The sequence below is a fragment of the Populus alba genome, chromosome 18 (genome assembly GCF_005239225.2).
Source record: "Populus alba chromosome 18, ASM523922v2, whole genome shotgun sequence".
In the NCBI taxonomy this organism is placed as follows: domain Eukaryota; kingdom Viridiplantae; phylum Streptophyta; class Magnoliopsida; order Malpighiales; family Salicaceae; genus Populus; species Populus alba.
Window position 1 is genome coordinate 11,092,131 of NC_133301.1, and position 16,117 is coordinate 11,108,247.

The 16,117-nt window shown below is 31.9% G+C and overlaps 1 protein-coding gene across 1 annotated transcript; it reads left to right on the plus strand.

Annotated features, from left to right (window-relative positions):
* Nucleotides 1–1,288: 1,288 nt before the first annotated feature.
* On the plus strand, nucleotides 1,289–11,786 carry LOC118051578 (uncharacterized). Its single transcript, XM_035062246.2, has 16 exons — nucleotides 1,289–1,538; nucleotides 1,627–1,812; nucleotides 1,905–2,087; nucleotides 2,204–2,612; nucleotides 3,061–3,179; nucleotides 3,267–3,344; nucleotides 4,481–4,621; nucleotides 5,289–5,333; nucleotides 5,493–5,656; nucleotides 5,994–6,072; nucleotides 6,152–6,237; nucleotides 6,615–6,744; nucleotides 7,287–7,419; nucleotides 9,052–9,209; nucleotides 10,207–10,405; nucleotides 11,050–11,786. Exons 1-16 carry the CDS (start codon nucleotides 1,419–1,421, stop codon nucleotides 11,253–11,255), a joined length of 2,436 nt encoding a protein of 811 aa, XP_034918137.1. The 5' UTR covers nucleotides 1,289–1,418; the 3' UTR covers nucleotides 11,256–11,786.
* Nucleotides 11,787–16,117: the final 4,331 nt, after the last annotated feature.

Genomic DNA, 16,117 nt, shown 5'->3' on the forward strand with positions numbered 1-16,117 from the left:
AAGCAGCTTGAAGCTCTTTCTTCCTTTTTTCTGCCATCTTCATTGTTTCGGCCGGACCCGATGAAATAATAAAAAAATATTTTATATAAAGTATTATTTATTTCGTGATATATTAGCAATAATTAAATTTATAATATTTAAATTAAAAACCATCAATATTTATATATATATATCTTTTTTAGTTATTTTATAACTTCAATTTAAAAATCATTCTTAACCAAACACATTAAATTATTTTTTGTTCAACCACAATTTTAACCAAACATATATAAATACCAAACCAATCTCAACTAAAAAATACTTTTTATTAAACAATTTTTTTTAAAATCACAACCACTAAAACTATTACAATACAAAATATACTCTAAAGCTATCCCTTAAAAGCACAAATTTAGATGGTCAAAGATAAGCACATTATGGCGTGAAGTATTAATTTGTTCAATTATGTCTTGAACTATCATTTTTCTTAAGATAAATGTTACTTCTTTATCAGCTTCAATTTGATTTTGATAGGGATTTGTGTTAGCAATTAAATTGTAAAATATTTTTTATTTGAATATTTTTTTATTTTTTAAAATTTATTTTTAACATTAATATATTAAAATGATTAAAAAATTAATTTCAAGAAAAAATATCATTTTTTTTAAATACAGTATGATTGCATAAACAAATAAACGGAATCATCATTTTTAACTGTTGACCATGCATCTATTTTTTTATATATTTTTAACCAAACCTTTTCATAGGCATCAATTAAAATTTCAATGAACTTCCTAAAATAATTTAAAAAAATTTCAAGTATCAAAGTATTTATTCTATGTTTTGAACATTAAATGTTCATTGAACTGCAAATATAGAAAACTAGTTAGAATGATCTCTAGTTTTATTGGGGCTAAAAAGAATTATATATACTTGTCTCGGTAGCATAATTACATACATAACATCTAATCAAAATTAAATCAAGTTAGTTTTAGAAATCATGCATGCAAACATTTTGAGCAACACACTAAAATTACCCAAATAAATTATATTATTTTCTTGGGAACCCTAAAAAATCTGGAAGCACTCTATCTTATTTTTTTCAAATTATTTAATATCTAATTTCTAGAAAATAAAAAAATCAAATAGATTGAATTTTCAACAGTATCTATTAAAAATTCAGCTAAAAATACCAAATAGTGTCTGAATTGAAATAAGGAAACGTAAGAGGACCATTAAAACAAAAGATGAGGAATATGGGGATGAATAGAGGCATTAACCCCCGCTCTCTACTCTCTTCTCTTCTCACGGGCCGCGTCAGTAAAAAAAACAGAGGGTTTATGGTTTTAGGAGTTCGCCGCTTTTAGTGCTCTTGCAAGACTTCACTGTCTTCAATTTCAAACCCCCGCCCCTATCTCTCATATCATCAAAGTCTAAAGATGATTAGAGGCGGAAGAAGCTACGTGACGTCACCACCAGCCTTCTCCAACGATGCCAAACGACTCCTCGTTTGCGCTGCCAACTCCGTCTCCATCTTCAGCACCGCCACCGGCTTACCGGTTAACTATTTCCTCTGTTCTTCTCCAGTTAGTCTATTTTTTTTTACAATTATTTGATTATCATAAATCTTTCCCTTTTGTTTTGCAGGTAGCGTCACTTGATGGCCATAGGGCGCTTGTTACGGCGGTGATAGTAGTGCCGGCGTCAACGCAGGCTAGTAAGATACTATGCTATTGCTGGACGGCCTCACTTGACGGGACTATACGGTATTGGGATTTTTCAGTGCCAGAGTTGATTAAGATAATTAATGTTAATTCTCCAATTATCTCCATGGTAATTACATCCAATTTTATGATAATTTTATTAATAAAATAATTTTAACATGAATGTGAAATAATAATTTTTGTTTTTATTAATAATTTCAGGTGATCCCATCTTTATTATGTCAAACAACCGAGAACAATGAGAAATCACTTAAAAGTTTCGCTTATTTGTCTGTTGAAAACACAAAAGAAGCAGAAAAGGAGTCCACTAAAGTCTTACGTGGTCAAATTAAAAAGTGTAACTTGACTGATTTCCGTATGGCTGGTGGAGTGACACTTACAGAGGTAAACAAAAAATTGAGATTTTAAAGAAATGGAGAGCTCTTAAGTTGTTGAATAATGCAACTTTTATTCAAATCAATGTAATATTTGTATTAAAATTGTGATTACATTTTGTACAGACAAAGCAACCGGAGATTATAACTGTTAGCGCCTCGGGAAAATATTTCGGTATCCGATTCAAGTGCAAGCTTCAAATATGGAAAGTTCCGACTACAGAATCTGAGCGTGCTGTGGTTAAGAAGATTACGCTGCATCATACCAAGAATATGACAGTTCTTGCATTCCACCCAAATCAGAGAATTATTGCTGCAGGGGATGTGACTGGAAGAATTTTGATTTGGAGGGGATTTGGGGATAGAACATTTGTTGATGATGACAGATTAGTGAGTGTAAGGTCGATGAATAACGGGGAAGAAAGACCTGGGGTGAGGCGTGATGATGATGCTGATTCGTGCACCACATGGCATTGGCATTCTGCTGAAGTAAATGTTCTTTTTTTCTCTCTGGATGGAGCCTATTTGTATTCAGGTAAAGAAACAGTAACATGAATGAATAAATGCTTTGAATTGTTGGTTTGAGTGTGGCCTGGGACTAGATTAGACTTGAATGAGAAAATGGGCAGACCACCTATCAGATGCTTTTGGAGTTGATTAGAATAAATTCGGATATACGAGTAAATTAGGCGACTGGATATGACCTTGGCATAAGTATATGGAACTTGAATTAGTGGCATGTCCTATTTTATTAAATGCTTGTGCATACTGAAAACTTTGCTGCTCGTAGATGTAATCTGACCATGTAATTCATGTATCAATTACTTCAAAGGTATTTAAGAGCTAATCTCACCACCAGCATCAGTTGATGATTGGTTCAGAATATTTTTTTTATTGTCATGGCTTGCTCCTGTAGATTGTTGCTCTATTCACATGCAGAGATTTTTGTCCTGTTCATGACACTTGCTTTTGTTTGCATTTAGGTGGAAAGGAAGGAGTTCTTGTGGTTTGGCAACTAGACACAGGAAAGAAGAAATTTTTACCAAGAATTGGATCTCCACTCTTATGGTTTACAAATTCTCCAGATCCTTCACTTTCCTCTGTAAGTGGAGTATGTTTGCTGGGAAATAGAATTTAATTTTAAAATCTAATTCATCATTACCAGTTTTACTAAAGCAAGGATCTTTAGGTATCTTGTGTAGATAATCAAATTCATCTACTCAAAATGCCCTCAATGGAAATTTTGAAATCCATCTCAGGGATCAAGGTTAGTTTTGATCAGTATATCTGCATTTTGTGAACCTCATCAAATTGTTATTTCTGCTTGGCCATTTAATCGGTATATTCAGCTGATTTGAAACGATAATCTAATGAGTATGAAATTTTATAATCTTTCACAAGTCAGATGAGCTTTCCATGATAAACAAAGTGATTTGAAATGATAATCCTATTAGTTACAGACTAGTTAGAGTTGGCTGCATTGATCCTTTCCTTCATAATGTTCTATGTCAGCCAATCTTTCTCCTCCATAATGTTCATTTTGGCCAACTGTCTTGTGATAATAAATCATTTACCACTTTATTTCACATAATTTCCGTCCACTTTTCCTGTTTATTGCTCATACTGCTTTGATCCAGTTCACTTCACCATTGCATCTTGTCTATATTGAATTTCGAACAGGTGTCACCTTTGCGTTGTTTTCGAATCAGCCTTTCAAAAACTTTGTATATTGTTTTTCTAATGTACATTTTAAGTATCCGTATGCCTACCATACCAATTTGTGCATTTGAAACTCCTTCACTCTTCAACTCCTACTATCATAAATAATGGCCAGTGTATTCATAAATTTATGGAAGCAAGAACAGCACATCGATATATAGAGAGAGGGATTTGTAGAGATTTTCAATTTTTTAAGCATATCGTGAGGATCTAATCCCATGCATCAGCACTACAAAACCCTAATTATCAGGAAAACCACTAATACTAACCTTAAGTATATGGTGATTATTAGCAAGTCAGATACCATTTGTTATTAAGAAATCAAATTTAAACGCTGTGAAAGTTGCCTTCTTTGAGTCTTATATCAATCATGGCAGCTGGTGCACTTGAGGGGTGTTCATAATGAAATCCTTGGTTAACATGTTTAGCCTTTAAGTTTCAGAACTGCCTTTCAGAAAGCATGCTGTGACAATTCATTGGCATGTTAGTATGTGAGGAAAATTCCAATCCAATTTTTATTGGACTGATATCTATGACTTTGGTTTGCTTAGAGTCAGGCCTTACAAGCTTCATCTAATTCTTATGTGAATGAAATCCTCTTATAAGCTGCTTTCGATGTTCTGATGCTGTTTTATCTGGAAACTAGTTCTTATCTATTGAAAAACATGGCGTTGTATTTTTCAGCTTCCTTGTTCATTTCCAGAGAAGTACAATAGCTTACGAAGTGGGATTGCCTTTGACCGTAATGCAGGGTTAGTTGCCTTGCCTACCGAAAACTATTGTATCCAATTATACAGCCTATTTGATGACCGAGGAATTTCTGAGGTAATTATTTTTTTTTCCTAGATGAAGAGAATGTATTCCTTGGAAGAAGTAAATGTCTGGGATGAATTTGAAGAATATGAATTCTTTTTTTTTTTTTGACGTTTCATTTAGTCTCTATTTAGTTTAGTGAGCCTATTTGAGTTTGGTTTAGCTTATTGTCTTGTTTTCTCAGTCTTTTCACCTGATAGGTGGTTTTCATTTCCAATGCTCGCAGCTTTTTATTCTATGCTGTAGTAATCAAATGACCATTATGATTCCCCAGGAAATGGTTTTTGATTTACTGAGTTACAATGTTGGTCGTGTTCATTGTTAGACTTGCATAGTACTTTCTCCTATTCTGGTCCCCCACTTTGGGGTGGAATGTTACCAGAGGCGGTTTTGTTTCAGTGCTGGATATTTTTGGCAACTTTTTATTCAAGCAATGTAACCACTCCATCATTGCTATTTATTTTGTAAATTAATCCATTTCTACAATGTTAGTTTGTTTGATGAGATCTATAGTTTTCAATTTGCTGGTATTGGGCATACTGGGTATGCTATTTCACATAGTGTGCCCAGACCATTTTGATGCACACCTTGTGTGCTCTGGGTGGGAATAAATATTTCATTAGAAACTTGTTGACTATAATTTGCATCAAGGTGAAATTTGAATTCCTCTCCCTCTCAGGTTCAAGTTTGTGAGAGAAACCATCAACCGGGTGATGAAGTCACGGTAATCAAGTTGCTCTTTCATAATTTTGCGTATTCAAATTACATTTCTGATCATCTATATTTTGACACTTTTTTTTTTTACTAATTTGATTCTGTTACATTTACTAATAGTTTCTGAAATATGTAAAATCATAACACATCTTGAATGTTTTGGTTACAGGTAGTAGTGACATTAGCTGTTCTCTCCTTAGATGGCTCAATGATGAGTACTGCTGAAGTGAAGCTTCCTGAGGAGGGTTTGGGAGGATTAGTTTGCCTGAAGTTTTGGGCATTTGGATCACAAAAGGAGTTCAGTTTGTCTACCATTGTTTATGAGCCCCACAGGTTTGACCTTTGACATAGTTTGTTAGGGGAAATGAAAATGAGATATGAAGAATTTTTAGTCAGTGCCAGGCACTCTGACCCCATGTAAAGTTAAACACTGAATTGTCTTCAATTTTTATGAATTGCAAGAGAAAAAAATAAAATAAAGGGTAGTCCTTTTTAAGCATCACATGTAAAGTTCATACTGTCTAGTGAACTTGTTTTTTGGCTCATTATTTGTTTATTTACTCTCTCAATGTGTGCTCTTTTACACATTTTCATTGAAATGGAATGTGAAGATATGATTATGCTTTTATTAAGCACAGGATTGGTGATCATGTTATTCCTTTTTATATAGGGATGCTGGCATTTCAGCTATTGCTTTTCATCCTACCCGCCCCATGGCTGTCAGTTCTTCTTATGGTGGGGACTTCAAGGTAAGTTTGGAACACAAAAAATTTAATTTTTTAGTACTCTGTTTCGCATGAAATTTACATTTCCTTTTGGATGCTTCAGGTTTGGATTTGTAACAAGGGGATTCGGCAGGTGGATGAACCACTCCCAAATTCTGGATGGACTTGTCATGCTGTTGGCTCATATAAGTATGATCCTGGTTTGCTGATACTATAATTCTTGTTAGATTCACTGTTCCTTGGTGGGCTTTTAAGGAAATAATTTTCTGGTGAATACGGAAGTACTGTGAATAATTTCATGTTATTTAGTCCTAACTTTTTCTATTGGCTTTTCTGTGTCTCTTTGTTTTACTTTTATCTGAATTTTCAACACCTTAAGTTATACCTAAATTTCCCTCTTTCTCATGCCTGTTTTTCTTCCCCTTCAAATTAATAAAGCTTTGTTTGTTGGATATGTGTACTTGTGTTGAAACTTAAAGCCTATGAAATCAGGTGCTTGGTATTATGCCTGTGATTTAAACTCACAAATTTGTGGTTATTTAGATTATTTATAATTTTCCTTGCAGAAAAAAGTCAATGACAGCTGCCACATTTTCTTCCGATGGTTCTGTTCTTGCTGTTGCAGCTGAAACTGTTATCACATTGTGGGATGCAGATAAGAATATTCTAGTGGCTGTGATTGGGGACACTCTGACGGTGATTCTTTGAAATCCTGACTTCCATTCTCTGAGTGCATATGCCATGTATCAAGACTAAGGAAATAACAAATATCTCTGACCACTCTCTTTTGCTCTTAAGCTTATATTGTGGTGCATAACTATTTAAAGGATAAAACTGTGCGGCTTTGTAGGATTAGGTCGTTTGTTTTAATTGGTCTGTTCCCTTTTGCGATGTTTCTGATGTTTAGTGTCCAGTTATGACTGTCTTTGATTTGCTTTAAGTAACAAATAATGAACATATCTATGTTGTTCAAGATTGCTGTGTGGAACTAAGTTTGGAGCAAAAAAACTTTGTTGCTTTTGTGCAACTGCTTAACAAGAAAATTTTAATAACTGAAATATTAATTTAGTAGGCCAGTAAAAACAAATAAAGCAAAAAAAGGCTGTAAGAACAAATGCTTCGGTCTGGGCATATTTAGGTTTCATGATGTATTTTTTTAGCATGGCTTCTGCATTCACGAATCTCTCCTATCTCTTTGTGGTTTTATTCGTAATTATTTTGCCGGGAACCTTTTACAGCCTATTGTGAACCTCTCATTTGCTGGAACGTCAGAGTATCTTGTTTCTGCATCTTGGGGTTTGAAGCCGCAATTATCCGTTTGGAGTATGTCAAAGCTGTCTTTAGCATGGTCATACATGCTTCATGTAGAAGGTGAAAAATCCTCTCTTCTCTTGAACAGATTCTTGGGCTTTTTCTTGTTTGTGAGTTTCCTTGAATATTCCTGATCTTGTGATTGGCATGCAGAAATTCATCCTTTTTTAGAAACAAAAAGATGGAATTTATTTTCCTCCTGATATGAATTATCCTTTCATTTTCTTTCATAATGTTTTTGAACTTCAAAGAGACCTTTAAAGTTATTGTATAATATGGTTTCATGGAAAGGTGAAATTGCTTGCCTTCTAATGTTGAGGAAGCTCAGTTGGCTTTTGAAGTTTTAGTACACTGATATATAAAGATGAGTGTATTTCGGTATTAACTGGCAAATAAGTTAGGAATGCACATATACCTTGCGCAATACATATAGTATGAACAAAATCAACATTTTCAACCGGACGCAACTCGGTGATCTCACTACTTGATGAGAAGTATCATAATCAATCTTTTGTATTTGAGTCAGGGGTCATGCTAACCTTGCTTGACTGTAAATAAAACATAAATAGCACGCCTTCCTTCCTGCCATTGGCTGACCTGTCTTTTTCTAAGAGGATGTTCTATATGATTGAACTTAGCGCAATAGTTTTTTCCTGATCAGCTGCACCATCAATAAAAGCTACCCTTTCATTTCATAACGTGAAATAGTCTGATGTGTAGCATGATTCAATTTACTTAAAATATTGTAAAAATCATGACCACATGCAAATGCATGCATGTTGCACATGCTGATGAGCAAGTGTTTTTATATTCCTCTATCTCCCCTGTTGGATGTCCACAAAATTTGTGCATTCTTGTTTGCTGCTTTGTTCTTATGTACAAATGAGCATTTTCAAACCATTTCTATATGAAGAACCATGATATGAAAACTCAAGGCTAAAATAACTCATTCTAATGGTATTTCTTGCTTTGGCTGTTGGTTACAATATAGTCACCACAGCTTCAAACAGGCGATAAGAGTTGTGTTTTAATGGTGCTTGAATAGCTAAAATATGATGCCTGCTTAACATTCTTGCTTCAAACTACTAATTTGTTGCAATGAGTACTTCAAAACCATTTCTATTTGAGGAACCATGGTAAGAAAATAAAGGCTACAGTAACTGTTCTAGTGGCATTTATTGCTTTGGCTACTGGTTACGATATGGTCACCACAGCTTTAAACTGGCCATAAATGTTAGGATGCTGCTATTGCTAAACTATGATGCCCGCTGCTTCTTCATTCTTGCTTTAAACTGCTAAATTGTTGCCAGTGAATACTTCAAAACCATTTCTATATGAGGAAACATGATATGAAAATTAAAGGCTATGCTAATTGTTTCTCGCCATGTTTCCATGTTTCTTGCTTTGACTAGTGGTAGTATGTACAATGACCACAGCTTCAAACAAGCCTACAAGTGTTGTTTTCAATGATGCTGAAACTCTAAACTGCGATGCCTGCTTTTTGCAACACTTTCTTTGTGCTTTTCATTGCATAATCCTTAAAATTGCAATGTCCCAGCCTGCCAAATTTGATTTTCTTGAGTAATTTAAATGACTTCCTTTTTTTCTTGTTTGCAACTGTTAATGGAGCAGCAATACTTTTCAGCTCCGTCCTTATTATGTGTTTGATGTCATGTTGTCTGTCTTGTGCAGCTATAGCTAGTGCAGAAGACATTTCATCTTTTGCTGTTCTTGCACTTCTTCCTGAATCGTCAAAATGCAATGAAACATCATTTAAAGGAAGAGATGGTGTAATTTTATTATTCAATGCAGCCGATCCTGTTCCTGTTTCTACCTGGTCAGTGAATAAGGTAAGATAAGATCTGTACTAGTCCTCTAGCCATACGCATGGTTAAATATAATTGACCTATTGCCTCAACTGGGTATCTGTCTCTGTCCCTACCATATACCTGGCTGAATCCAATTGACTATTGCCTTCATAGTACCTTTACATTAAGGCAGCATATTTGAAACCTAAACTCATGGTCTGACTGGACCAATCAGACCTTTTGTTTATCATAAAATGCTTTTTTCTTCTGAAAAAATTTTCTTGGGATTGAGCGTGGTCTGTTGACTTGTTTTGTCAAACCCTTATGGTAAATTTGCTTAATTCAGTTCAACATGGGAGGTTTTCTCATCAATTCTTTCACAAACCTTTTGTACTGGCATAATTTCTAGGCTATAAAATTATTTTTAGATTTTATTACAACAATAAAGATAGGACTTTTTTGTATCTTTTATGTGTGTTTTTTGTTAGTCATACTATAAAATCTTGATACCTATGGATTTTGCCGCTCCTTAAAACGTGATGGTATGCATTTTTCAATTAGAAGCAGTTCTGATGGAAAATGATATTGGTGTGGTAACTACCCTCAAATGGTTCTGGGATGGTCGTTAAACTTTAAACAGAAAAGCTACATATGACACCAGGTGATGAAGCTTTTACTCATCACTTATGTAGAGTCCTGTTATTTAACAGTTTTATAGCCAAAAAAATAAACATTGTAGTGATTACCCCCATGAATCTAGCAGAAATGCTAGTGTGATTTAATATGTAGCAATATCAAATACTGTTGTTGCAGCAACTGTTCTTCCCTTCATGTGTCCTTGATGGATCAAGTACTTTGGATTGGTAAATAAAAAATAAAGAAAGAAAGGACTTGCTGTTGCTTTTCTTGTTTCCTTTCCTTTCCTTTTTTTTTTTTTTTTTGGATTTGATATAATGAACTAATGCCCGAAGGTTTTGTTATTCACTGGATGCATGAGACCAGAATGGTTTCGTGTTCTGATTCTCTATTTTTTGTACAGGCCAAGGGAGGGGCTGTTTCTTTTATTCAAGGAAATCAGTTATCTATTGATGAAAATGAACTAGATGGAAAACCACCTCAATCATTGCTTGCATATATAAATGGTGATCGTGAGTATTTACTATTTGACCCAGAAGGGAAAGAAACAAATGAATTTAGCGCCATTAGACGTGAGGGTCTCAGTGACCTTGAAGAATCAGGTGGGTTCCCTTAACATGATCATCCATTATTTTTCTAATATTTAATCACATGCAATGCACATTAAATTTACTTTATCACAAAAGAAAAAAAACATTTTTTTCTGTTCTCATTTAAAAAAAACATTGAAGTTGGTACATTGCAATAGAACTTTACATTTATTTTTCTTTTTGGTTATTTCAATATTTCTGGAGGAATAAATTTGTATATCTCATAGCCAACCCCAACTAGTTTGTGATTGAGGCCTAGTTTTAAATTTTTTTTTTATTATTGCAATATTGGAAAAGTTTAAACAGATTAGGAAAGCTAAAAGGTGCGTAAGGTGAAAAGTTTCAAGAATTCTTACATTTGCTTATGGTGTATGGATTATCTGCGATTAACGAGGTCTTTTGAAGTGTGATTTCTTCAGTAAATAGTCAAGGCATATGTCTGCTCATATTCTTTTAGTTTGTACTGAATTTCAGTTGATGATTATAGTTGATAAGAAAGGAAACTATATCTGTTCGTTATCTCATTATTGTTTTACCCTTTCTTGGTAACAGTTGTCAACCTTTTTGATTTATGTATCTTTACATTCATTTGCACTTGACTACTGCTAAATTTTATTGCACAAATAAAAATTAAATTGCATCCATCTTTTATGTAGGGAAATTTGGGTATGAGTCTATCTATGGAGAGCTCCCACAGTTTGACCCAAAGAGGAAACAGGCTTCACGGGTTCCATCTGCACCATTGGAGAGGCCTTGGGAGACCATATTTAGTGGATCATCACATAATCTTCCACCCCTTACCAAATTATGTTCAGCATTTTTGGAATCTTTGTTTGAGAAGAGGACAGACATTGTAGAGTGACGTCTAGGGAAGATGTTGGGTCCCAATGCTGTTCAAGCTTTAACTTGATTGATTATAGACAGTCCAAGAGGATCAGTCCTGTTTCATGCCCATTCAAAAAGACGGGAAAGCCTTGAAGTTGTGCCAACACTATGCTGAGAATCCCTGCCAAAAATGGTAAAATCGAATGCTTCTTACTGGATCAGCATTTTGTGATGAAATTTTCCTACTTCAGACAGGGAGCCTCGTATTTGGCTGTTGAGATTTTGGCAGGAATCATGTCTGAAACTTTTTAATATTCTCAAGGTAATCTTTTGTGGCGTCAATAGGGCAAATGTTAATTAGAAGATTGTTCTTTCTCTTATCGTTTCTTTCTGTCTTTCTTTTTCCTTAAATGCCGTAATCAAGAAAAGTTGTGTTATTACATGGAGAAAGCTAGGGTTAGATAATTTTGTCACATTTCGTTGGTAGAAAAAAGATGGTCATATTGATGATTATTGTATGAACTGTCATTTCACGAAAGAAAAAGTATCATAATTTTACGTGGATTAACCTTTACTTGATTTACCTTAACATCTAAGTTCTAACAATCAACTCGTCCAAGTTTGCTGGCTTGATTATTGATTCATTAGAAGTTTTTATGTTAAGAGGCATCAAAAACACGAAAGAGTATCGTATTTGGATGTATGCAGCTGCACTGCCCCTCAGGAATTTGGACTTCGTAGACCGAAGATTCTCGGTTAAGTTGATCTTCTGTGAAACTGATGTTGCATGAGCGTGGTAACAGACATCACTATTGTTATTGCAACACTCTTCATTGTTAATGTGATCGAACCCTTGTTTGATATTCTTACGGTTTTGCTTAAATTTTAATATTTTTTTTTAAAATATATATTTATATATTTTTAGATGATTTTGATATGTTGATATTAAAAATAAAATAAAATTATTTTGATATATTTTTAAAAAATATTTTAAAAAAGTAATACCATTGCGTCTAAATACAATTCTTAAAATCTTTTTCAGGCATACCTTCCTTGTGGCTGGTTGTCATCAATCTATTAGGGTACTCAATTCTTTTTACTTTTTGTGCAATTAAAATAAGATCAGTCAATCAATTAATAAAATAAAAATATTTTTATTTTGTTGATAAATAATTGTTTATTTTTTATATAAATAATAATACTTTTTTACGGAAAATAAACATGAACATATCAACCATTTATATTGAATTGATCAATGTTCATAAAAATTATCAAGCTTTGGGTTTGTGCTCAAGCAGCAAACCTTAAGTTGTGAAGCTAAAAATAATAAATTGGGTATTTTTCCTTTCCATAACATTTGACCAAAAGTTTTTGGCAAAGTAGCACATATAAAAAAAAATTATTTAAGAAATAGCATAATTTTAACAAAGACATGATCGGAAATAACTTTGATAAAAAAAAAAAAAAAAAATCATACACTAACCCTAATTCTAACCCAAATACAAACTCTAAATATTACCCTAACCCTAAATCTAAAAAACAAACCCTATACACTAACACTAATCACTAACTCTAAAAATAAACACTAATTAATAACCCTAAAAAACAAATTCTAACTAAATATAATAAAATCTTTTGATTTTTTAGCTTTTTTTTTTAATCTTTTTTTGTTTTTTGAGAGTTTACCTTTAACCCAATACTGAAAAATAAAAATTCAATAAAAACTCCATATTAAATGTTAAAATTGAAAGAAAAAATAAAAAATAAAAAACCAAAAAAGCCCAAAAGATTTAATTATATTTATTTAGGGTTTGTTTTTAAAATTTTGATCTTTTTGATCAAAATCACCATTCTTAATCATGTGTTTGCTAAAACTGTGTTATTTTTCAAATACGTTTTTAGCATGCGCTATCTTGCAAAATATTTTATTAAACTGAGCTAATTTTAAAAATAAAATAATAAACTTTAACAAGCATGTTTATAAGGAACCATTCGATAGAGTCCTTGCCTTGTAGCTCACATGGTGATGCTTCTTCACCCATGATCCAGTAAGGGGAATAGTCCAAATCCTATTAGACTCGCAGACAAATCTAAACTATGATTTTTATAGCAGGTTGAACTTGGCTGGGCTAATAAATAGATATGTTGCCGAGAACCCATTTTCTCCACTAAACTCACAAATTCTCTAAAATAAATTTGGAGACAGCAGATTTGAAAATCATTTTTTCAATTTCATTTTCCAGCTTTGATCATTAACTATTGCATCCATGGATGGCTCCTTAAGAAATTTGGAGAATTATAAATTATTGAATAAAAAATGAGGAGAAGAAGAAGACGATGAATGCTTTTAGCTTCCTTTGCACTCTAAAGCAACACTAATTAATGCCAAATTGCAATGGATTGTGTGTTTAACAGTACTCGATGCTCTGCCGCAAGTCACCCCACCCGAGAGGCAAGAAATGGGCAGTATAATCTTTTTTATAAGACCAATTGATAATTATTATATTGATTGAAGACAACTTGATGATTATACATTTAGCAAGGTGGAATGATTAAATTATCATTAAAAAAATATATTGATGTTCAGAGACTTTATTATTAGGCTGAATGAAGGGTAATTTGATATTTTTAATAAATATAAAATATAATTAAAAAATTAAAAGTGGTTTGCATCTAAGGGTTTTTTTTTATATTTTATACTGATTTTTTAGTTATTATCCAGTTAAATGAATGATAAATTAGTATTTTAATAAATATAAAATATAATTAAGAAAACAAAAAATTATTGGTGCTTGCATGTGCATGTATTTTTCTGGCAGCACTTTCAACATCTCATGGTGGATGAAAATTCTCTTATGCTATGTTGTTGGAATCATTACAATGTATTCTTCCAATTACAGTGGCCGTGGTGATATTGGTGAGGTGGTTTGATGTCAATCATGATTTCTTTTTTTTTCTTTTTTTTTTTTACTCTTTCCTACCTTCGAGATTGGTCATTCAAAATTTCAAAATTACCCTCTTATTTATGGTTCTCAACTTCGTTTTTTTATTCTTTTGATTTTTAATTTTCGTTCATTTTTTTTTTATAAAATTTTAGTTTGTTTTTTTTCACCCTTCAATCACAATTTGTAATATATAATTTTTTTTTAATTTGATCTTTATTCTTCTTATTGTATTTTTTTTGTTCTTTTATTAAAATAATTTTTCCTTTCAATTTCATCCTTCAATTCAGAATTTGTAGTTGTCATTTAATTTTAATTTAATTTCAACTTCAATCCCTTTTCTTTTAATTATTATTTTTATGTTTCGGGTTCTTTGGTATACTTGAATTCTTCTTCTTTTTTAATTACATCTTTTAATATTTGATTGATTGATAATTGAGCTTTATGGTTTTTTCAGATAAGATGCTCGTAGTCTAATGAACCAAACCACGAGCTTGAAAGATTAATGCAGGTTGATATTTTTTTTTCGAGTTTTCATCATTCAACATTAGTTTTTTTTTTTTAAATGAGCTTTATGATTTCTTTTTTCCTTTTTTTTTTATTGGGTTCTCCCGATATCATGACTTGGACATTGAGTTTAGCGGGTTAACTTAGGTTGACTCAACTATTATTACTAGAGTTATAGGTTTGTCATGCTAACCTGAGTTGATTCAAGATGATTTTTTTTTGTTTTTTTTAACCCAATTATCATTATGTATTTAATGAGTTTGAAATTAAGTTATATCAATTTTTCCCTTTTGAAAAAAGATTTTTTTTCCCATCTTATTGTGATATATATATATATATATATATTATATATATATATATATATTTGGTCCTTTTATTGTCATATTTTTTTTTATTTAATTAAAATAAAACCAATTTATTTGATCTAGTCATGTTTGTAATCCAAGTCATATTTTTTCCCTTTTTAAACTTGTTTGTAATGCCTAAACATTATTTTTTTCCATAAAAAAAAAAAAATTATATAGCCCCATGATATAGTGCTGGTCCATGTATAGTAGCTTTTCTAAGTGGGTGATGACCTTTTTTCAGTTTTGTATATGAAAACATAAATAAATTAGTGAACCAATTTTTTTATTTAACGGTAAAAGATATTTTAGTTTAGTTTGTGCATCAATTGATATTTAACTTTATTTTCAAAATGATCTCAAATACACATCTTTTATATTGGTCTGATGCATTAAAAAAGAATTTAATAAATTTTATTGAACGCTGGTCTTAGAGTTTAAACTAAGAAAATTTAAGAAAAAAACATACATTCATTTAAACCTCTGTAATTAACACCTTAATACCATAAAAATTTATTAATCAATTAAGATATTATTTAATAGAGATATTTAAACTTCGAATTTAAATGGGAATAAAAAAAATATTATTTAATCAAGATTATACCCTTTTTATATCAACCAACCATTTGGATTATATGTTCAACTTTTTGTTATATAGTTATGCAATAAATACAACATAATATCACAAAAAACAAAGTCACGAGGCATAAATAGCTTAAAATCAACAAAATATAAATAGATAAATCAAGTTTTCTTGATCTCCTCTTATGAATCAACATATATTAATCATGCCATATAGAATTAGGTAGATGGCATAAATAGCTTTTGTGTATAAGCTAACTATCTACCTATATCAATAAATAAATAAAAAGGTTATTTTCAAAGGAAGTGTAATGATAAAGAAATCCATTGATTTGGTTATTATATTTGCTATACATTAGCAAAAGAATTAATTATGCAACAAGAACTCGGAAAATTTATAAAATAAAATAAAAAAAACCCCTCAAAATCCAATTTAAATCAGGGGGTGGAAGAGGACGTGAGCAGAAAATAAAATATACGTTTGTTATTTATAACTAAATAAAAGGGACCGATTAAACAAAGCT

Bases quoted from the DNA above. Each gene is read 5' to 3' on its own strand.
- LOC118051578 (XM_035062246.2), top strand. From the start codon at position 1,419: ATGATTAGAGGCGGAAGAAGCTACGTGACGTCACCACCAGCCTTCTCC. The intron at 6,073-6,151 runs GTAAGTTTGGAA...TGGATGCTTCAG, and splicing joins CTTATGGTGGGGACTTCAAG to GTTTGGATTTGTAACAAGGG. The intron at 9,210-10,206 runs GTAAGATAAGAT...TTTTTTGTACAG, and splicing joins CTACCTGGTCAGTGAATAAG to GCCAAGGGAGGGGCTGTTTC.